At 44.1% G+C, this 23,212-nt stretch overlaps 1 protein-coding gene across 1 annotated transcript in view; it reads right to left on the bottom strand.

The window, feature by feature from the left end:
- Positions 1 to 1,122: 1,122 nt before the first annotated feature.
- CDK15 (cyclin dependent kinase 15) overlaps positions 1,123 to 23,212 on the bottom strand; it is a 36,151-nt gene continuing 14,061 nt past the window's right edge. The window contains 5 exon segments of the mRNA XM_030018473.2: positions 1,123 to 1,232; positions 6,571 to 6,710; positions 9,396 to 9,444; positions 16,543 to 16,606; positions 21,446 to 21,539. Coding sequence (XP_029874333.1) covers positions 1,123 to 1,232; positions 6,571 to 6,710; positions 9,396 to 9,444; positions 16,543 to 16,606; positions 21,446 to 21,539 — 457 coding nt within the window.

The raw sequence follows: 23,212 nt of genomic DNA, 5'->3' as shown, positions 1-23,212 counted from the left end.
TTAGTGGAACTGACAACCAGCTTTTTTGGCAGGATTAGTTCCTCTCTGATCACAGAGAGGGAACAGCTGCCCCGTCTGCACTTAGCTGAGCAGGTGAGCAGGGAATGTATTCAGGCTGCCTCCAAAACCCAATCTGGTCACAGGGCTGGCAGTGTCAGGTCCTTCTCGAAAGGACTCAAGGCTGACCTGTCTGCCTGCTGTTGTCTACGTGATGAGGGCAGATGGAGTAGAGAGAGGCTGTGAGACCAGGCACTGAGTGCTGGGCCCTGGTCCTATAGCAGGTACATGCCATCTACATGCATTTGAAAGCACAGATGGGTAGCTGAGGTTTGCCTTGCTAATCACAGCTATATTGCCTTTTAGCTTGGAAGACAATAAGACAGTCAAACTAATTTGGCCTCAAGGTCAGTTTCCAGGTCTGCCCTGTAAGCACAGACCCAGCCAGTGACACTGACTGGACACATGCTGTTAACACATGCACAAAGTAAACAAAGAGACAGGATATAATAAAAGGGTATTTTCTGGTAATTTCTTTCAATAACAGTGATTTTAAGTGATCTTTTGGTCTTCTGTAACAAAAAGCAGATTAAAAACATTGATGCTGAAGCATCATTTTGAGGTGCGTCATATTAAAATAGTGATTAATTAAAACCAAGGATGTTATGAGCTAAGGAGATTTTGCCTAGCTCTGCTCAGGTTCCATTGCATGTGAAATCAAAACAAGTAAGCTATAAAATGTGAACTCAATAGACAAGGACAAAGGCGAACAAAGCAATTTGGTCAGTTTAAGCAACAGGGAAATTAAGCAATATTTTGACTGGGGCGGCATCAGAGGAAAGGGCACTGGTCTGAGACTTGGGAATATGACAAAACAAACCCAAACGTCCCATGATACCACTGAGCATTGTGCATCAGGAGCCAGTGGCTTGCTGATCTCTTCTCTCTAAATGTGAGATTTCCCACCTTGTCCTCAGCCTGGGATGTGGTCATCCAGCCTGGGTATCAGTTCTGTTTTCCCACCTTCGGTACACAAAGGAATTCATGTGCTAAGCATGATGGCAGCAGCTTTGACAGTGGCAACCATGTGCTTACCCAAGAATTAGTCAATATCATCCCTGCTTTCTACCAAAACTTGCTTGAACCTCCTGAGAGATGACCTTTTCGGTAAGAAGCAAACAGGTCACAGATTTCAGGTTGCAGTCTCACTCCTGGAACTGTGAGCACTGATTGTCCTGTGGAAAAATCAGGTTAAAGAGAAAGCTGCAAAACAGTCCTTTTCCTTCATTGTGCTACTTTCCTAATGCTGTCCTGTGACATTAGCCACAATATAAATTAATTCAGGATCCTATTTCTCACACCTCCATTCCTTCTGATTTTTTTTTGAAAATTATTTCTTTAATCTAGGCACACTTCTCTAGAAATCTCATCTGTGGTTTCTTTTCTTTTTCTTGGAGCAACCAGGAAAATATTATTTGGTAGAATGGTGGTAGGAATGCAACCTGCTAATCAAAAGGATTCAAATGGATCTCCATGCTGCCAAGCTCTCTCCTTCCCACCCAGCGGAGGGGGAAGAAAAGAAAAAGAAAAAAGAGATAGAGCGAAGGCACGGGGCTTCTCTCCTTCAGCAATCTCACAAATGCAAAACCTTCCACTCCAGTGACTCCTCATTAACTTACCAAATCTGACAGTCTAATTATCGTAGCTGCTTCACGCTTAGAATAAATAAATACTAAAGTGGGTGTTTAAAGAAATTGAGCAGTGAAATTCAGTCATCTAGACAGTCAATAGAGAGAGAGTTTATTTTAAATTTTTATATTCTTATGTATTTATATCATTTTAGAAAAGATAATGAGATAGTTGTCTTTCAGGCTAATTGAGTTCCTAGGCTCATGGTTGCTTGCTGTCACAATCTCAAACTTAGCTTTAACTTTTGTGCCTTAGAAATCCGATCACTACATCCCCGTTTGCTCTTTTCTGCTGATAACTGGGTGAAGGCAGAAGTGCACCTGAGGATGCAAAATGACTACATGGGAGTTCCAGTCCAGATGTCTTTCACAGCAAATAAGACAAATAAATCTTCTCAGGTTTGCATTTAAGAGTGTTAAAGGGAAAATGGAAAGAAACCTCACATATAACTTGCAATTAGAAAAATACAGAAAAAAATCTGCTAACCTCTGATGCAATAGTGTCTGCCTCCATGAAGGGTATTAACAGCACTCCCCCCCAAAAGCAGTTCATCTCCCCGAACAATAAGACCTTTATAGAGATTCTCTGGCCTGAGATCAATGAGGAGTCAGAGCATTTGATCCATGTCTGTAGGACTTTGTTTCCACAAGTCATGTGGGCCAAACTTTGCGCCAGTTGTGCTTTTGCAAGAGCATGAGCTGGGGAGTGAGCAAAGAAACCTTTCCTTTTCCCATCTTCCCCTTCGCCCTGTGCTCCTAAACAGGGCCCAGCACCTGGCAGCACGATGGCTGCTCCAGGCCAGCGCCTGGGGAAGAGCTTAAGCAGGGCAACATCTCCAAAGGCCTGTGCCCTTGGCACACATCTGCTGTGATGTTGCAATGGCTCTTTCCTAGGGTGGTGGCTTAATGACAGAATACAAAACCACAGTGTCCTGTCAGTATTTACGCAAGCAGACCTTCTACCACTGTGGAGATCGGGCCAGGTGAAGTGAGGGGTATTTTTCCTGAGTTAAGGGAAGATTTGCTTTATCACCTTACAGAAAAGACTGCTTCTGGTTCAGGAGTGACAGCTGATTCGCTGCTCAACACCAACTTTGGTTTATTCCCTTATTAAGACACATTATAGTGTATACACATTAAGTGTATCCACATTTTCTAGGTGGCTGTATCTGATTTGCATTGAAGGATATCCATTTGCTGTGTACAGAGGTGGCAAAGCACAGAGGTTAAAAAATGTGACTATATAAACTTTTTAGCTATGTAGGAGAACCTAGGGAAACCAGCCAATCCAAACAAGATGTCCATGAAAGCCAGCTCTTCTTTCTAAGTGCCCTGTGATAATATCTACCGGTGCTGGCTAATCCCAATAGTAATGGGATTTTTGGTAGGCAATGGCTTGCAGCCTTAACCTCCTCATTGCCTATGCTTGCTTTGCATTAATTTAGATGCAACCGGCATTAAAATGACAGTGCTCTGTCAACATCAAGCCTCCCTCCTCCTCCTTGTCTCTGAAAAGCTGAATAGCGGGCTGTTTTAGGAGAAACAGCACAGTGTCATCACCACCTGGCACAGTGGTTTTGAATTGCTGGGGGGAGGGTAACAATCAGAGACCAACCCTATCCAAAAGGAGCAAGTCCCTCCTAGTCAAAGCCAGGATCACATCCACGCAACACACAATCCTCCTCATGGAGCACAAATTGGACTTAAGGACTAACTGCTATGCTGATGGTATGCCCAGGGTTGAATGTCTCCTGAACTGTGAGAAAGGTGTATACTGAGCCCGGACATCGGTCCTGCGGGGATAGGATCTGAGGTGCCAGCTCAGGCCTCCCTGGCCCATGTGCCTGGGTTGTTTGGCCAGAGCTCTTCTTGCAGTATGTTTTCTTGGGAGCGCACTGGTGCTAAGCCCAAATCACGCTGCTCACCATCCCTGCTTGCGAGTCTGCTCGAAAGCATTCGAGGGCAAAAGAGGGGAAATAACCCAAATCTATAACTAAGAATAATAAGCTGCAATTGTTACTGTGTCTGACCTGTCTGACAGCAGAGTGAGATACCTTCTCAGAAGGCCCTTTGCACTTCAGGACTGACACTGAGTTGAGAGCACAGCTCATGCTTTCTTGATTCAAGGATCTCATCTTTCTTCCAGGAGTGATTAATTGGACAGAAAACATTCTGCTTTAGCAGGTGGCAAAGGGTTAGACTGAAGTTTTATCAGAGCTGCTGCAGTGCAGGGCTGCACTGCACAAAGATAATTGTCTCAGGATTGGCTTAGGCCAGAAAAAGGACAGCAAATGCTCCAGTTTTACGAAAGGCCATCACTGCCACCCCTTAGGCTACTAGCCGCAGTGGAAGGAAGCTGGAGAATCCCCTGCTCCTCTCCTCTGTTGCTATATCCAGAGGTGCTGGTGGCATGTGTAGAATTAAGGCCACCAAGACGATGAGTGGGATTTGAACCTGGGCCTTAGCAGCCCCTTCTAGCACTAGAGGCACAGGAGCAAGCAGCTGTAGGAGAGCTGGCCCATCTGTGGACCAGCCCCACTCAGGGAAGTCTTCGTCTCTTACAGCGTGAGCTACTCTTTTTTTCTAGCACTTTGCATCCAGATGAGCATAAGCAACAGCAACCTGTTCCCCTCTGCAGGAGCTGACCACCAGGAAGCAAAGAGCCCCATGCAAAGAGCCCTTTCCCAGGGGCAGCAGCCAGCCTCCAGCCATTAGCATTCCCCTCAGTAATCAGAAACACGCCATTTGGAGGGGTACTTAACTTTGAAACACTGATTTCTCCAATTATTTTTTCCCAGGAATTGACCTTTGAAAAAATCCTCTAGCTTCCAGCTTGTCATAGCAACTTCTAAAAAGGACAGTAATGGATACAATTATTTCATAAAAACAGAAAATAATTTCTTATGAGAACCTTTTATTTTTTCAAATGTTGTTTCCCTCTTACTCTCTCACACACCTTGGGATCAACCCCCTCCTCCTTTCACCTTTCATCTCCAGCTCATTCTTTGCCCTTCTGCTTTAACTTTCTCCTTCAGAGGATAGGGACTAATAGCCAGCATCCTCCAGAACAAAGTGGGAACAGAATATATTTAAAATCTGCACTGTGTTATCATAGCAATGAGAATTTTAAAATGATACAGTTAAATTCCAAAATAGTGTGATGCCAAAATGACACAAGAGAACAAATGTCTTACACGGTTATGGCAATAGGGATGGCTACATGGGGAATTATTCAGAATTGCCTAATTTTTACAGGCTTAATGAGTCACTCATGAATATGGTCTTGCATGATCATACTGTACTTGTTTCAGCCCTGTGCACTTTGATTCTGTTCCCAACACATCGGTTGCTATGATAACGCCATGCAGTTTCCTGTCCACAAGGTACTTCTCGCCGTAATATGGGGGATAATAAATATGGGATGGTGCATAAACCCAGGTGAAATTAATCTATCCCCTCTCTGGCAGCATGTCAGAGAGATCGACACATTATGCCAATCTGTTTTCTCATTCCTTCTGTTTCTCCTCACTCTCTCCCTTTCTCTCACACTGTCTGTCTCTGTACCTGTTTTTTTCCACACTCTTTCTCTCTCTCTTGGCACTGACACTTTCATCTTCTCCCTTGGGGATTGGAGATGTCACTGCGGGAAGTGCTTGTCCGCCTCTCCGGCAGCAGCAGAGCCCTGTGGCTTTGACAAACCTCATTTAATTGGGAGGAAGCCAGGAGGGTTTGAAAGAACTGAAACATCCACGAAACTCCTTTTATCAGGCATAATTTAAACTCTGCATGGAAAAAACCCTATATGTATAAAGAAAAGTCAACTTCCCTCCTGCTGTGCGTGCTCCCCTCCTCCCCCCCCGGCACAGGCAGGCTCCTGCGAGATTCCATCTTTTCATTTTTCTAAAAGTGTCAAAGTAGATTTGTGCTCTGTGGCTGGGTGAACAGAAAAGGAATGCAGATGTCTCTCACTCATGCACATACACACACAGCACCTTCTGAAGGGCAGCGGTTTGGGAGAGACGCTAGCTGGCCGCTCCTTCACTTGGGATGTGTCGCAGGAGCCAGAAATTAGGTTTTCAAATACCTTGACAACACAGTCCAAGAAGGCTTCTTCTTAACTGCCCCTATCTTAAATAAACCCACCAAATTAACTAGTGTAGCGGGTGCCCAGGAAGCAAGAGGGAATGTGAGGGCTCTCTGGCCCATTGCCTGATAGTTGGGAGCTTTTCCTAGTGAGGAACAGAACCTGTAGCTTGAGAGACCCTGTATCTATTCTCAGCTCAGGGCAGGAGAGGCAGATCTGTGAGTATACAGCTGTGTGCTTAAGAGAAGGGGGCAAGGGAAGAAGAAAATAAAGCAGGTAAAACTGAGGGAGAACTGGTGCGACAGGGTATGAGGAACAGCTGTTGTCTCTGAACATCAAAAGGGAGCAGGAGGAGCAGTCCAAGGGAATTGGAGCTAGCACACCATGCTGAGCAGCTGGGAATTCAGGACATCAGGAGGGACCAGCATGTGAGTTACGCTGAATACACAGTGTGAGCCAGCCCGAGGGAAAGCTCCGGGCCCCTGGGGTTACAGAATGGGGGAGAAACGACCTGTCAAAGCATATACACCTCCACTTTGTAAATGTACCATGGCGGCAGCCCATCCAGGTCCCTTTCTAGTATTAGCACTGTGATCAAGTGGAAGAAAACAGAAAAACAGGCTGTCAGATTTGCAATGGGATGTAAACTTTGCAGCATACGGGAGTGGGGAGGGAGGGCAGGCAGAAGAGAGAAAGACACGCCAGTGAATGGCAGAGACTTTCAAAGTACAGAATAAACTCATAATAAATAGCATGTGAAATAGCTTTTTCTTGGTGAGATGAAATCGAGAGTTAACTTACCAGTAGGAACCTGGTAGAGCTGAGGAGGCAGAAGGCTGAAGAAGTCATGAAGAAGCGCATCTTGCGCAGAGATCCGGCCTCGAGGGAAGGCTGTAAGCATCCTGGAGGCCAAATCCTCTGCTGCTGGCACCCTGCTCAGCCTAGGAAAACAGGAGAAAAAAATAGCATAGGAGATGAACACAAGCAAGAAAGCTGGAACCAGAATTTGACCCAGCCCTTCTCAGAGCTTGAGGCAGAGATAGTGGAGGGACACAGGGGAGCCGGATAAACCCAGCCCAGCTATATAGCTTTCCAGGACATTTGCTTTTCCATGTGAGTTTGATTATGTTGGAGAATATGCATCCAGGATTTCAGCTCAAACTCATGTTTTCAGAGGAATTTTGAAAAGAAATTGTTATTTTGTAAAAAGAAGGTTGTAAGTAAAAGGGAAAATGCTGCTGGGGAGACTATATTTTACATGTCATAACTGAGGTTGAGGTTTACATGTCATAACTGAATATCAGAGGTTGGTGTTACCAGTTTACAGTGACAATGCGAGTGCACAAAATAACCTGACTGGCCCACTGAGCAGACCAGAGGTCAAAACTAAAAAACTAAAGAAAATACCATTTCCCCTTTTCCTACCCTAGTACCTGTAGTGCAGCTGGTTGTAAAATGTGTTGGGGATTCACAGAGATGAATCTGTTTCTCAGGAGAAGTGCTTAAAATAGATGTAATACACACATGCTCCATGCCCAGCAAATACCAATGCCAAGTGGCTGCTTTCTAGAGGAGCACACAGCTGGGGACAAGGAAGTGGAAGAGAGAAAACAAACCAACAAAGAAACAAATATAGCCGTTTAGTTTTACAGCTTTTACTTTGTTTGTTTGTTCTGATCATGTTTCAGCATCAGGAGGCCCGTCGGAGCATGGCCTGTTGTGCTTCGTCCCTCAGCCCCCGCCCGTGCTTCCCCTCCAAGTGACATCAGGCATCGGGATCCCCTTGCCCCTGCACCCCACCTCTCTACACAGGACATTTGACATGCTGACATTTTTGTTTTGAGGAGATAAGATGTAAAAAAAAGAAAGGAGAAAAAACAGAGAGAGAGAGAGGCAGATATCCTGAGAAACAGATTTGTAAAAGGTATCTGGCCTCACTGTGGTAGGTAACTGCTGAATTCTCACCTCCAGCAAAACGGTTTGAGCCCCTGCTGCCTTGGGGAGCAGGGACGGGACAGGGAACCAAAGCATCCAGCCTGAGGCTGTTTGCTAGAGCTGCACCACGGGCTGCCCCTGCCATGGCAGGGTCTTACTGGAGACCCTCTGCCCCCTTGCTCGCTGCTGCTGCAGGCTCCCACACTGGGCAACAACATGGTTCAGTGCTTCCCACCATGTCTCAGGCTTCCTGGTGGTGGCCAAGCTCCGCACAGAGCTCCCCTTTGATTTCTTAATTGGCCATGGAGAGTCATGGCTGAGCGGTCTGTATGAAGCAGTTCTTTCCTTTTCAAGACCCAAGCATGCCAAGGCAGCCATTCGGCCATACCGACATAAGGACTGTGTAACGCAGAGTTGGAGCTGGCTCACATGCAGCCCAGAGTTCTGCCGCAGAGGTGCTGGGCCAGCCTGTCGGTATGGGGCTGTAATGGGGCCTGTCAAGGGATTATGGCCAAAAAGCAGAAGTGCAGTACAGCAGAGTTGCAAGGAATATAGTTATTTCTATGTTCAGGCTGAGAGGGGATTTGTTCTGTTCCAGGACCTGCATTATCAGGGCATCGGACGTACTGAGCTTTGTGTGTTTCTGAAGATGTGCGTGACAATGGCTGGCATTTCAGCAACCTGTGCTTTGCTGAAAACTTCAGCATGTTCAGCCATTCAGAACAGTGTCTGGGAAACCCAGCTCTGAAGGGCAGCACACTTCCCTCCAAGCACCACTGGATCCCAAGCAATGAGCTGAGCAGGTAATAAACAGCAGCGATGAAAAATGTGGTTATGTCCTCAAAGAATATTTGATTCTTGACCTGTGCATGAACACAATCATGAGGACAAATCCTATCTAGTCTTTTCCTACGTATCTATAAAGCCTGTTGTGTGCCTCAAAATCAGTACTGGGAGGCGGATTCGATTTTAATGACTTTCTGAGCTAGGTTAGGGCACTTTGCCTGATTTTAAATTTCTTCTACTGATACATATTTACATTATGTATATGTGTGTGTGTGTGTACATATAGGTGCTTAAAAAATCACATTCTTCAGTGGCCAAAAGCTATGAGACTAGGGCCATGGTTACACGCCAAGATTGGGCGGTGGTGGTGGTGTTGTGCCTGGTCAAGCCAAGATGCGTAACCATGGCCCTAGTCTCATAGCTTTTGGCCATTGAAGAATGCAATTTTTCCCCTCCTAACTAATCACAAGATTATTTCATTGTCTCATGAAAACACTCTCCTAGCACATCTTCCTTACCACTGTGAGCAACATTCCTACAGTCTGTTTCCAGAAATTAAAATTGGGACAGCGTAAAGTCTGTCTTCAGTCTGGGCAAGAGGGCCTAGGAAAGTACGACATTCTGAATCGAACTGTGCCCCACAAAAAGCTGCTCATAATGTCATTGAATCACTGCTTATCTGAGAATAATCACTACTCCTCTGAGAATAATAAACCCACTATATGCCTACCTCTACTGCAATCTCTCGAAAGCAGTTACTTAACTGACATCAGATCTGCTTGTTACTACAGAGCCACCCCGCTCTTCCTGAGCTTGCCAAAAGAGCTCATTTCAAATTAAATGATTACATAAAGAAACAAATAAACCCAGAGGCGATTTTGACATTGCCGTTATAGGTAGCTTACCTGTCACAGATGACTCGGAGTCTCTGAGGTCTCCTGGAAGCAACCAGTTCTAGAAAGTGTAATATGTAATCACAGGATTAAATGAAAATCAAGCCAAAAACCATTCTTTGAGCCCTTAAAAAAAATGTGTGCTCAGAATTTCAAAGGGCCCTATAGAATCTGTCTTCTTAGTGTTTATAAATATACATTATTCCTATAGGACTTGAGTACCAGCATTGATGTTAATAAGGCTGTTCCAGTTCTGTAACCCTTTCCTTTCATACATCTGTGAATATAGGCCTTGGCCCTCCTTCTGTTACAGTGCAAATCTTAGCTTTGACTTCAATAAAAGCAGTATCAGTCCCTAAAGCCTTCACATGAAGGAAGCAGAAAGAGGTTTGCAGGCCTGAATCCCCAGCAATTGTCTTGGCTTACGAAGGGGCTGCTGAGCTTCATGTGTTGCCCTGTGGGCACATGGGGTTTTCTGCATGGATCTGGCAGAAAGACTGGGGACAGAGCAAAGACACTTGGGTCCTACTCTCTTCTTGCCCACTGCTCTTGCTGTCAATCCCTCACTAAGTTTGTTGTTTATCAAGTTAACCATTTTCATGCAGGGTTTGTACTTACTGATTCAAACATCTCTACCAGACTGGAACTTTGCAGAGTTTGCAGTTTTGGGAAGGCTGTGTTGTTGCCATTTTTCAAGGACACATTTCTAAACATTGTGGAAAATGTGGAGGAATACATTCCTCAAATGTTTTCTTACAAAGCATGAATTTTCTCAGGCTTAGATATGAATGAATGGCTTAAGCCTGGAAGATTTCCTCTTAGTGCTGATCAACAGAGACATTTTCTTGCATCAGAAAGGCTGTAGTTTCTACCCAGCTACATTTTCCTGAGCACTGTTTCTGACAGCAGAGATGAATGGTGCTCTAGCCGTGGAAGGGAGAGCAGGAAGGGTGGTGTAGACCCCTCTTCCAGCCCAGCCTGGACAAGCATTCCCCATGGCAGTAAGACCACCAGGAAGCAAACACCATTGGTCTGTTGCCAGTAGACTCTCAGAGCTCGGCTGGGGCTTATCCTGCACCATCTGAGAGCATCTGCCCTCCCTTCCTGCCCAAAAGCACCAGCCACATCATTCAGGGACAGAAGCTGCCAGCTGTGGGCAAAGCAGGAGTCCCCTCTCCCTTCACCTGCATGGCCATTTCCAGAGTGCCAGGCCTAGGGGCTTGGTCACTCAGTATCTGACTTGATGCACCAACAATTTGAAAAAGTGAAAATTACTGAACTTTCAGCACTTAACCTTTCCAGCAGCAATCTTTCACCATTAAGCCAGGCAAGCAGGTTGTTAAACCTGTCTATCAAAGGGTAAGTAACAGTTCACAATCGAAGTGTTCTCCTACACCCAAATACTAAGGTAATTGCTAAAGCAGTAAATGGCAATATAACCTGGAATGCGATTAATGACTGTTTAGGTGCCAGAGCACTGGAATTATCACCCATATATAGAAGTTATATATTAGTATCTTGAATAGCCCCTTCCCAAATCAGTCACTGAGATTAACTCTGGCAGAACGTTCCTCTTGGATCACTACTAACTTTTTCTCTGGATCCTCTTTCCTTCATTTTGCCCCCTTGACTGTAATAAAAGTGTAGAAATAAATTGTCCATACTGAGTAGAGATGTAAAGTTTCCAGGCAGAATATAAGAAAAACAATTTTTAAAATCGTTTGGAAAGGCATAAGATTTTTTTGTATGAGGTAGAAATTTTTACCTCTTCACAGAGCTGGCCAAAAACTTTCAGATGTTGTAACTTTCTGCCAGAAAATTTTCATTTGTGAGATGGAAACATTCCATGACAATATATAAAGTTCCTTTAATATTTAATAAAAATGTCAGGTTTACTTAAATATTGTACTTTAACTCTACTGAAATCTTTTAACCTTAATATTCTTTAATGAGTTTAACATAAAAGTTAAAAAGTGCATGTTCATTTGATAACAGCAGGGCAAAATATTTCAGTGATATCTAAGTGAAATGTCACTTTGTTTTTGTGGAGTGCATTTTCAGGATTAACATTCCAAAGAGGAAATAGGATTTTCTTTACATTACAGACAGAAATAGCAGCTTGCTTACTGGGAACAGGGAGGAATACCTGAATTATAGTCTTCGCTGTCTCGAGTAAGCCTCTTGACTGAAATTCATCATTTATATAACATGGAGATTAATAATTATCTACAAGGGGTATTGTAAGAGCCAGGGAGCCAACTACTGCTGTCCCCGTCCAAACACATCTCTCAGTGGAGAATTCTGCTTGGCTGAGGACTGCCAAACTTGCCACTTTGAGTATACAGAGCTTTGATTATAAATGGAAGATATGGGTAAGAAAACAGTGTGTCTCTGCTCAAGGATTTAATGCAGTTAACTAATCCACTTTAAATCAGTTCAGATTAATCTCCTGACTGACCCCATATAGACAAACCCTTAGAGAATGCTGAGGCCCCTTTGTGTTGAGCAGGGTAAGAACAGAGCAGTAAATATTTTCCCTACTGTAAGATTAAGACCAATCTAAAATTCTAAAACAACGTAAACACCTACTCCTTAAAGGTAAGAGATAAAGAATATTTGGATATCACTCCAAAAAGTGGATGAACTACTGATTTAATTGTCTTACAATGATGATATAGACATTAAATGATGGGATTGTGTAGGGCTGATTGGCTTTTCTAACAATACGAGTAGATCTGAAAGGTAGCACTTGGGTTTGTTATTTTCTATCCGAATGCAAGTCAGCGTGTGCTAATGAGGAAATACCTTCCTGAAAATGAAAACCCAGGTGGAAGTGGCTAATGAACTGATAATGAGGCAAGCAAGCCAGAGGACAAAAGTTAAACTTTCCTAATTGATGAAGAGAGAGAAAGAGGATGCCAAGTGCTGCTGGATGAACGCGCTGGGGTTGCAGGCTCACAGAGAAAATTTCTCTCATTAGTGAAATCTCTGTGGCTGCAGGACAGAAGCCGAGCTCTGTCTGTGTGGCAGGCTGGAAACTGCAGTCTGTGCCCAGTGCCTGACAGATAGGAAGTTTCCCTACAGCCTGACCAGCATATATTGCGCATTAGTTACAGTGCTGCTCTTCCCTTTGGGATCAAAGCCACATGCAGTTTATTATGACAATAAAAATGTCATCGTTTTAGAATTCAGTTTCCAACCATCCGATTTGTTAAATGAAGCATCAGCATAAAAAGTGAGATAAAAAAAAGCGGAAAAAAAGAGCGCACTCGGAGTGCAGACTTCATCTGCATTCTCAAAAATGTCACTTGAAGTTTGCGTTTCAGAGCCTGCTGCTTGTTGCCTCCATCTGCTGGTGACATTTTGGAAACGCAACAGATAATAAAAATCCGTACTCGGGAGCAGAAGTTGATTCTGGAAAGCTTCTAAATCTCATTCAGCGTAGCAAAGCCTGCAGATAGGTGAAAAGCTAGGCTTAATTTAAAAGTCATTGCTGCATCTGAAAAAGCCAGTGTAAAACCCGTGTCTGCTAAGTGAGATGATGCTAGCTGGCATAGGAAACTTCATTAGTCAGCCTGTGCGATAAAGCAAGGAGTAAAGCTCACTCATAGCGAGTTCATCATGTTATAAACAAATAAGCACTGTTCCCCACTCTTTGGAATCCAAATGTCAGAAAAAGGAAACAAAACCCAACTTGGTACATTGGGCGCTCCAGTATTCCCAGTTTGGCAAAAGCACTAGCTTAATGTCATGGGCTGTGATTCCTAATCCTTTCCTGCCCTTGACCCCTGCTGTCTAGATTCAAACTTGTAACCATTAATGGGGCTGGATCAAAACACTGGCCTTCTGGTGTCACCAATGGTGTTTAGAGGGGATTTAAACTCCCTGCTTTTCAGCGCAGTGAAATGAACACAGCAGTAGATTAATGCAAGGATTTGAGCTCACACAGCGTGAGAGCTTTCAAAAATAGTGTTAACAGAGCTACAACTGCCTCTTTCAGGGGAAGCAAAATGAGGGGAACAGAACAAATGAACAAACACAGGGCAAAGCCTTGTCGCTATGGGCAGGGCTCCTAAGCCTGGGGAGCCAGGGAGAGGGCCAGCGAGTGCGCTGAAACGTGGGGCAGGAGCTCTCCCAACCCTTCATGTTCTGCAGGAACTGGTTCTCAAGCCAGGGCTGGGGTAAAACCGTGCTTTCAGGCCCCACGGCTGCATGTAATTCCCTACCCCAAGTGTCTCTCCTGCAGAGAGGGGGCGAGATCACGAGCTGCAGGGCTGGCCACGGAAGAGTTGCTCACCCACCCTTCATGTTCACCTCAGGTCAGGCACAGGTTGAGATTTTGACAAACTGTAGGCGATGGGCATGAGTCCTATTTCTGAACTTCTTTGTGCAAGACGGCACAGGGGCATAGGGTGGTCAAATACTCGTTTGCACATTTCATCCCGTGCCAGTTGCCCATAGATGGGGAAGGGGAGCTGCTCTTGCTCCAGCTGCCCTGCGTGTGCCTGGCTCACAGACCCCACAGCCCATGCTGTATCTCCTCTTCAGACACTGCAGCAGGATGTGCTCAAGCCCACAGTAGGGATAGGAAAACATCTAAAGATTTCCAGCTTTCATTTCAAAGATTCCTACTAACCCACCTGGCCCAGGAACCCTCCCAGTAACAACCTCATTCTGGGGCTGAGCCTACACTGCTGAATCCAGTGGGAGTTTTGCCATCCACTTCAATGAGAATAGGATCACACCTCAGTGCTTTGTTTTGCCCGTGTTAGTTCCTTGCCTCGGGCAGGAACCTGTTTGTTTGTTTGCTGCCTGCGCTCACTGCGAACATCAATAGGACTAGCTAAAAGCATTCAAGCCATCAGATTTGGGGAAGCGCTCCAAAGTTTGTTTGCTTATCTGAACCATCCCAGGCATTCAGATTCGCACAACTGGACTGGAAATAACCTCAAGAGAGAAGGTTTTCTCAGGCAGACTCCACAGCTTCCACTTGGGCTGAGTGTGTCCTGGGGGGGAAACAGCACTTGTGCTTCAGGAAAGAGAGGGGAAGTGCACAGGAGCATGTGAATGGCAAATAGCTTTAAACAAAGAGACTAATTTGCCTTTTTACCAGCAGCCCCATCAAAAACTGACTTGATCTAGTTCATGACTAGGGCAAATAGTCCAACCTTGTATGACTAACCTTCTTCTATCCAGACTGGTTTGTATAATCCAGGTGTGAGCCAAGAGCTTGGTTCCAATACATGGCTGGAGCAGCTCGGAACCCCTTAAGCAGGCTCTGAGGAGAGGAAAAGGGATGCTGCCTCTCCAGCTGGCACAGCTATTGCCCCAAACACTGGCTTAGCACCCCTCTCCCATGTGTTTGCTAGCATGGTGGGGTGTTCCCACAGGAAAGTGTCCTCTAACTCCTGTATTTCTGTTTGCTCCAGCCACAAAAGGCACCAGCATCATAGGATCACAGCACAGCACAGGTCAATTCTGCCCCACTGGAGTCCATTAGGGAAACTTTCTATCAAGCCTGAAAGCAACTCAGACTTGAAAATTGCTTATGATGACTAGATTTGTCTTTACTTTACATGCTGCCTAGGCGCCTGTCCTCTCCCTCCCAGCCCTGCCACTGGCATCCCCCACAGCAGCAGAGGACAGCACTGTTGCTCAGACAAAATAGAACTAAGTGGGAGTCACCGCTCAGGGCAGTTCTGGGCACTCACACATTCTCTGTTGTCTGTACTAGCTTCTTTGCTAGCGTTGCACTTTTAGATTGTCCCTCTATATAGCATCAGGACACCTAATCATCATCGCTGAGAGTTTTTGGCCTTGTATGAGCAGATGACTGGCATAAAAAAAGTTCTTTGTGATCAGTTTGTCCCACACTTGGGCATTTCTTTCCTCCCAGACTACCCTTCCCAACTTGTAGACTATCCAGCCAAGCCTTCAACAACTTAGAGAAGAAAGTGCTTCCTCCAGCTGTCTGCTCTGTGCTTGCTCCCTATCCAAATTAAACTTGCTGTGGACAGCGACACATTCCCATTTCACGCTGGTTTGATTAATGTGTCTCAGCTAATTGTGTGAAAGATTCCAGTCCTTTCGACTGTGAGACCAGGTTATTGTTCAGCCAATCGCGGCTACCATGTGAAAATGGGGGCTGTTTAGTGTTCATGCACCAGAATCAAAGGAGGGGCATCTTGGACTGGGTCACAGAGCAACACCCACTTCTTTGAAAAGATGTTACTATGCTCTACTAAACCTGTAAACCTCTTTCTTAAAGCACGTCTTCTCCCTCCTCCTCTCCCCCCTGCTCTTTTTTCCCCCTTCCAGATAGACAGCCTCCCCCCACCACTCTCTTAGGGTACAAGTGAGAGAGAATGGCTAGATTGTAGATGGGTGGATTTCACATTCTAGGGTTTTTAATATTTCACTTTTATATTTCTCTTACAGAATGATCCTGCTGAGAGGCTGAGAATCAGTGCTCATCATTTCCCCCTCACTGACACTTGAATATATTTTCCCAAGAGAAAACATTAAACAAAAAGAGAGAGAAAGGGGGAGAGAGGGAGGGAGAGGGAGAGTGACTGAGCTAGCTTTTCAAAGCATACTTCTCAACCTGCCCACATCAAAATAAGAGACAACTGGCCCTTTGAAGTCCAGGACACAGACTTCTCTACCAGCCCATGTGGAAATAAAAGAAGCCAGCTTTATAAATCACACAGATTTCTCACCTTGCCCACATCAAAATCAGGGACAGTGACCTTTAAAACTGAGGTTTAAAGGCCCCCAAACCAATCTCCATAAAAATAAGGACAGTTCAGATAAACTGTGTCTCCAGGTACCTGTCAGCTTTTCCAGTCTAAATCAGGAGACATCGGTCCTTTGCACCGAAGAGTGGAGACTTTACATTGTCAGCACTTGCAGCAATGAAATCTTCCATCAGCCTAATATATACCCAGCACTCAGTGAGGCAACTTTGCCACATGTGTACCTTTGCTTGTATACTAGGCCAATCCCAGTGTTGTTGTGGGTCCTACAACAATCATTAAGTAGCTCAAGGGATTTAGTAACACTGAAGCACAGGATTTTTCATAATGAGAATTACTGACCCAAAAATCGAGTGGCTAGTGGCTCAGAGAAAAAGTTGGCATTCTTGTGAGTTAAATCCTACCTGGGTTATAGTTGGGGAGCTTGGAAAGTCCTGGCCAGGTGTCCTCAGTTGGGACCCCCAATACCTGTGCAAAAGAAGAAAGAGAGTGAGACGAGGAATAACCTCTGTCTCCCAGTACTCTGCCTTGGTGTGGAGCTGGAGGAATCACTCTTGATGGAGAGAGACTGGCCTTTGCTGTAAACCAGCACAGATTCACGCTGCCCTGGCTCGTGCTGGATCTACCACTGCGCATAAAGGACACTGACATTTTAGCACTTGATTTTATAGCCGAAAGGGTCCTGCTGAGATTTAATGTTGTTGCTGCTGTGAACATGAGTGAAAGCGTATGCAGCTTCACTGCCAGGTGCCACTCCTGCATGTGTTTGCCATCCCAGGGGTCACATTGTTGAGCCCCTTTCACCGCTGAAGGTGTCTTCCTGCACCAGAGCTGCACTGGGGACTTATTCTGCCCACCTTTGCTGGCAGCAGCTGATACGCTCAGTGGCAGCACAGGCTATGAGCTGTGATAGAAACACCTGCCATTCTGAGGTGACAAAGAAAAGCTGGCAGACAGGTCTACTGGCAGAAGGTAGAAAGCAGTACAGTGTCTCATCCTGAAGGGTCCAGGGCTTCAGTGGTGTCTTCGGCCTTTATTGTGAATTGTGGGGTTCAGGAGTAGGTCTTCACTGAGCAAAGTGTGGGCCAGTAAAGCCTCCTCCAACCTCATTTTAGTTGCTGAAATATGTGAGATAAAGCATATCTGGATTTCTGTGCTGGTTGCAGTTGCAGATGTTTAGTGTTATTATTATTACTTACCACATGAAAAGTGCCTTGTGCCTATTGATATGGATGAGTTGTGCTAAAGAGGTAAAGCCACATATTTAGGAAGACTCCGGAGCATGTGATATGGTATTATAAATCAGTACTTCTAACTCCAAGCATTCAAAGCTTATCATCCAGACAACCCCCAAAATGATCAGATTTCCTCAAAAACTGGTGAAATTTTGACATGAAAAATGTCAGGGTTTTTTATTCTCTTTCTCTTCTCCAACATTAGATTTGTCTCATATTAGTTACACTTTGCATATAATAGACAATTCCTTTCCCTTAAAATGAAAGCTGGGATACATGATGTAGGGAACTTGGCCTCACAGAAACTTGTGATAAGATTGCAAGAAAACAGGCATCTGTAAAAAAATACATTAAAGATGGAAGAAATATAAAGCCTGGTTGTTGCAGTTGTTGTACATCTGGTAGCTGATTCCTTTTCTCACTCAGAGTTGGGAAACAGCTGTGAGGACAATTACAGCTACCTGGAGAAGACAGCCACAAGCAGGGACTGCATCTCACAGCTGGCACATATTAGTATGGTGGTCTGTAGGGGGAAGCAAGCTAGTGCGGCTTGCTGTGGTCCATGTTTCCAAACTGCTTATGGACTCACCCTGCCACAGCAAAGACCAAGGGGTAGGACCCTTGTCTCTGCTCACCTGTAAAATCAGTCTTAGAAGCTGCCCCAAATCAGTCTTGGAAGCTTGAAAGCTCTCCAAAGAGAAGGTATCTTGGAAGGTGGCTTGCACCAAGGGTAATTTGACAGCTCTGGATGAGGATGCATTCTTGACTGGTGTGTGTATCATGTAAGCAGGGCAGGTCTGCCCAAAGCAAACTCTCTGCACAGGAAGGAGAGAACTGGAATCTGAACCTGAATCCAGAATTTGCTCTCTTTTCCTACCCTCTTAGCTTTTTAGGAGGCCACAGCAAACCTCTAAAATGTTCTGTATTGAAAATCCAGGTGTGTGTTCTGAAGTGCCATCCCTGCACTCATCTGGGTTCAACCTCATTCTTCAAGGTTTCTTGTGAGCCATCAGGCATCAGTCCTAAAGGCATCAGAGGGAGCTGAGGAAGTTCAGTACATAGTAAAATCATACTCTTCAGGGTCAGCTCAGCACTCTGCCTCTCTTTGGTGAAGAATTTAAGAAAATAGTTATTTGTGCATGCTTGTACTTTGCAACATAAGGTTTTCAGCAAATGCTTAAACTTTGCTGAGTTGAGGTATGAAAGCATTCAGAGCACCAGTCACTGAATGCCATATGAATATGGATTTATATTTATATTTTCTGAGTCTTTTTTTTTCACAAAAGTTGCTATTCCAATCCATGAATTTGGATCTAGTTTTGCATTTCCAAGGTAACGGGGCAGGTGATTTTTTTTTTTTCTTTTCTCTTTTTTCCCCCTGGACCTTTAGTGAGATTCCTTGCCAAATCAGACAATGAGTTATATTTATTTAATTGAAATTAATTATACTCTGGGGATTGTTTTATCTGTTGTGTATCCACCCTAAATCTAGCTGTTACCTCTCTGGTGCATGCCATCAGACAAAGCAAAACAGCTTCTCTATACTTGCTACTCTGCCATGCTTCTCCAAGAAGGCACCTTTTACTGTAGTGAAAGGTCTTGGTGCAGCTCGGCTCAGTCCACTTTGGAAGAGGCATAGTTTCAGCCAGAAGCATATTTACAATGCCTGTATTTCAGCAAGCACTTTAAGTTGGTGTAAGTCATTGTCCTCTCTGCCTTCTAACTGCTTGCTTCCCCTGTGATGAACCAGCTGAAGGAATCACCCTAGCTGATTTTGCTTAGTTTTGTTGGGAAGTTATATTTTATGTTTTATGTAGAGAAGTCTTGTAGTCATTCGTTTGGCACTTGTCACATGTTCGGCTCAGCCACAAAAGCATGCTGGTGGCATGCTGCAGTCTAATCCAGCCCACATGAAGTCCTTCTCAGCACAATGTTAATCAATATAGTGGAGTTTTTGAATGCAAAACCTATGCCCGATCTCTTGAGATTTGAGTGATGGATCTTAAGTTTGTCAGGTTTGCTTACTCTCCATGCCACGAGAGAACTGGAGACACTGCAGTTTGCATTCCCTCAGGTCGTACTTCCATAAGTAGCACTGCCAGCCTAAGTAAGTACCTCCTTCCTCTTCAGTTCTGCTCCTGTGTCATCCCTTCATGAGTACTACTGGTCATTAGTGCTACTGTTTGTGCAGCCAGATGATGAACTGGGTAAATAAACTGTTCTCATTTAGAGTAACTTGGGAAGAAAACCAAGTTATAGGCTCCCCAGTTCATGTAGCCCCACATGTGAGAGGTGACACAGGAGCAGGAATGAGCAGCCAGGGATAGAGATGGGGAATGGAGGCTGCTTAAGGTGGCACTTGCCTCTAGAAGAAATGTTGGTGAAATGACAGTCAGTCCTGATGATTCAAGAGGACAAACAATGGGGATTTTCCAGCCATATATCTATACGGTGTTTGAACCAGCAGTCCTACGTGGAGATAAGCATGCTGGGTGATAGAGACTCATGCACACAAATGCAGACAGTCTCTAAACCAGTGCAGGGTGCCTCTATTATTAGTACATGAAAGGAACTGATTATTAGAAAACAGTAGGAATCCCCGTTCTGAACCTCACACTCCGCAAAATATCTCAAGTTAGGCATCGAAAGCCTCTAAGGAGCTTTGAAATCTTGGCCTAACACAGACCCTCATTCCAGGCTGTATAATAACATAAAACCTTCTGTGAAAGGCACTAATTATTTCATGGCTCTTAAAGCTTCCTCATGATTTTTAAATAAGTTTTTTTTTGCCTTCTATAGCACAAATCCTATTAATCACGGTATTAGTTATAATACCAGAGAAATGACGATAGGGCTATAACCCTCCAAGTGCAAAACCACAGGAAATGTATCCAGAGATTTCAGAGCCATAAGTGGAAGGATACCCTTCATTCACACTCTGGGAAACTGGGCCCTGCCCTGGCTTTGAACCCTGTTAATTGGCCAAGTATGGATTTTTTTTTTCCTCAATAATTTTTTTTTTTTCACTCTCTATGGAAGAGAAATTCAGCATTTATTTAAATGGACTGAACTGAAGTCTAAGAACTGGACCCACTTGCCTGACTTTTGATCACATTCTAGCTAAAAGCAGATAGGAAAACCCTACCAGGCAGGAGTGTTTCTGGATGAAGGAATTAAGAAGGAAAAGTCTGACTTTTACACAGAGTTGAGGCTATAAAGTCCTTTCTCACCACTTTCCAAATTCCAGTTTGCTGTACTTTTTCCTTCGAAGACCCACGTTTGGGAAACACTCTATGCAGAAGAGTAAACCCCTGGGAGGAGGTGTGAAAGGGCAGACACCTACAGCAAAACCCAATAGGAATCTATAGGTTGACCTTCCTGTCGAATCAGTAACAGGGTCAGCAATGAGCAGTCACAAACATACAGAATCTGCTAGTGCTGGTAACTGCCTCAATTCTACCAAGCGCACTAACGACGTGGCTCTGTGTTTCAGTTTCCCCAGCAGAAAAAATGGCTTAAGAGGCTCCTGAATATGTCTGCTCTCACTGCTGCCTTTATAAAGTAATTTCACACTTCCCATTATGCCAAAGCAGTCTCTAGGGCTGCACCATAAACTGGATGATACAAAATGTTCCAAGTTAAAATGAAGAAGGATCTCTGAAAAACCTCAGGGTCTTGCAATTTTCAAGGTAGTTTAAGAGCAGTATTAGAGCTCCTTTGTGAGAATACGGTGTGCTGTATCTTACAGTAAGTAAAGGATTTAACAAGAAGGAATAGAATTTGCAGTACCTGCACACCTTTTATGCATTCTTCAATTTGATGTCACTTTAATTGGCTTTAAATTTTTGATGAGATGACAAACATCAAAGGAAAGTCATTTGATTTACTCCTGTGTCTGTAAGAAAGTTGCCAAATATAAAATGGGTTACAAAGTCTGCTATGAACGTGGCAGATAGATTGAACCAAATTATTTCTGCTATTCATGGGACTTATGCTCAGGACTCCAAAATTAAGTAGGGGGCTGGAGCAACAGATTCTTTTTCTCTCCCACTTCAGGGTATATTTTACTCACCGCCCAGATCTTCACCAGCTGTTCATGAGTACCAGAAGTTCCTGCAAATATTGGCTGGCCCTGGATCATTTCAACAAATATACAGCCTGCACTCCTGCAAGAAACCCAAGTTATTAACTCATTCACATATATGACATATATAATATGATTGTTGGGATGGGCAGGGGAGAAAGGAAGAGAGATAACTGTTGGAATGGAAATTTAGAAATCCCAATTTATAAATGCAGAAATTCTGATATAACCTGTAAACCCTATATATATTGCAGCTCAAGTCTGAAAAGTACCAGTCTAATGCCTAAGTATTGTACACCCACCTCATGTTGTCTAGTGAGTGTGTGTGTCCGTGAAGCAAGGCAGGATGGGGGTGTGTGTCTGTATATATGTAAATAAATACAGGCTTCAGTGAAGACTGATATACTCTACAGTATGGTGGTAGGGAGGATGTAGCATTATAAAAAACCCTACTGATTATGGGAAGTCAGGAAGGTTTCCTTTGGGAAGGGCCGTCTTATACATCCCTGGTCTTGCAGCACTGTTCTAAGCACTTGCAGCTGGCCCTTGTTGCAAGTTGTATGTAGTATCATTAACCTCATCCAAATCCGACAGATTGAAACACTTGAATTAAAAAGCTGACAAGTCAAATAGGATGGGACCAGACCAGATATACGTCACATTCACATCCCTCCAGGATTTTAGAAAAAATAAAAAAAGCAGTCAAAGTTCCACACAAGGCTGTTCCCATCTCCTTTTTCTCATCAGCACCATCCACTAAAAAAAACCCCGAACTTTCACCAGTAAGAGAAGACAGGTGATATCCTTGGAAAAGAAACCCACTAAGCACCATCTTTTTTTCCAGCACCAGACAATTTGTTTCAGGTCTCTTTCAATGTATCCTGTTACAAATCCATCTAAAAAGATGGTCGTGGCAGAAGCCTGTGGAATACTACATTGTTTTCCATGAGAAAAAGGTGCAAAATTGGAGTGATAACAGCAGGAAAGATAAACAGGGAACTACTACACACTATATTGGCTTGAAGGATACATTAGATGCAGAAAGAACCCAGAGTCACTAACCACTAGAGCGATTTTTCCCTCAGAAGCAATTAGCTCTTCACTGGAAAACTGAAGCCAAGATTTCATAGCATAAAGAACTTGGTGACAACAGCAAGTTAAAGTGTTCTTATTTTTATGCCATCCCCTTCTCTGCACTTGTGCCAAAGCAAATGAGCCAGCTTAAAAAAACCAAGCACGAAACCCTGCAAAAAATGCTTAATTTTACTAAGGTGTATTAGTCCTGCTGGCAAAAATGATAAGATAGTTGTGGTCAGGGTAGACTTACCTATTTGCAAGTATTTCCATCTCTTATTGTATGCTGTAAAACTCTGCTCATTTACTTTTTAAACTTTTTTCTCCAAACTTTTTCTAGGTTTCCTGTCTTTTCACTAAGCCCCATTCCAACTTTTCAGGCTTCAGTCTCAATCTTCTTTGGTTATAGCAAATTTGAGTCCTTTAAGCTCAAATGTTGAAAACCCAGCTTTGCCTAACAGGCTCTGAAAGTATTATTTTCACTTGCTGAGCAACTGGTAATCTTTTCTGGTCATCTGTACTGCTGTGTTACCTCTTGCACCTTTTTTTTGCAATACTGTAGATGCTTTTTCCACCTGGTTGTGGTCAGTTGAAAGCCTGACATGCAGCTCATCTGTGGTATTCATTTTGGTCATCCTTGTGCATCAGGTGATGCCAAGCCTGTTTGCAGATCCATATCTA

Source organism: Aquila chrysaetos, chromosome 6 (assembly GCF_900496995.4).
Source record: "Aquila chrysaetos chrysaetos chromosome 6, bAquChr1.4, whole genome shotgun sequence".
Taxonomy (NCBI): Eukaryota; Metazoa; Chordata; class Aves; order Accipitriformes; family Accipitridae; genus Aquila; species Aquila chrysaetos.
This window is presented reverse-complemented; position numbering and strand designations above follow the sequence as displayed.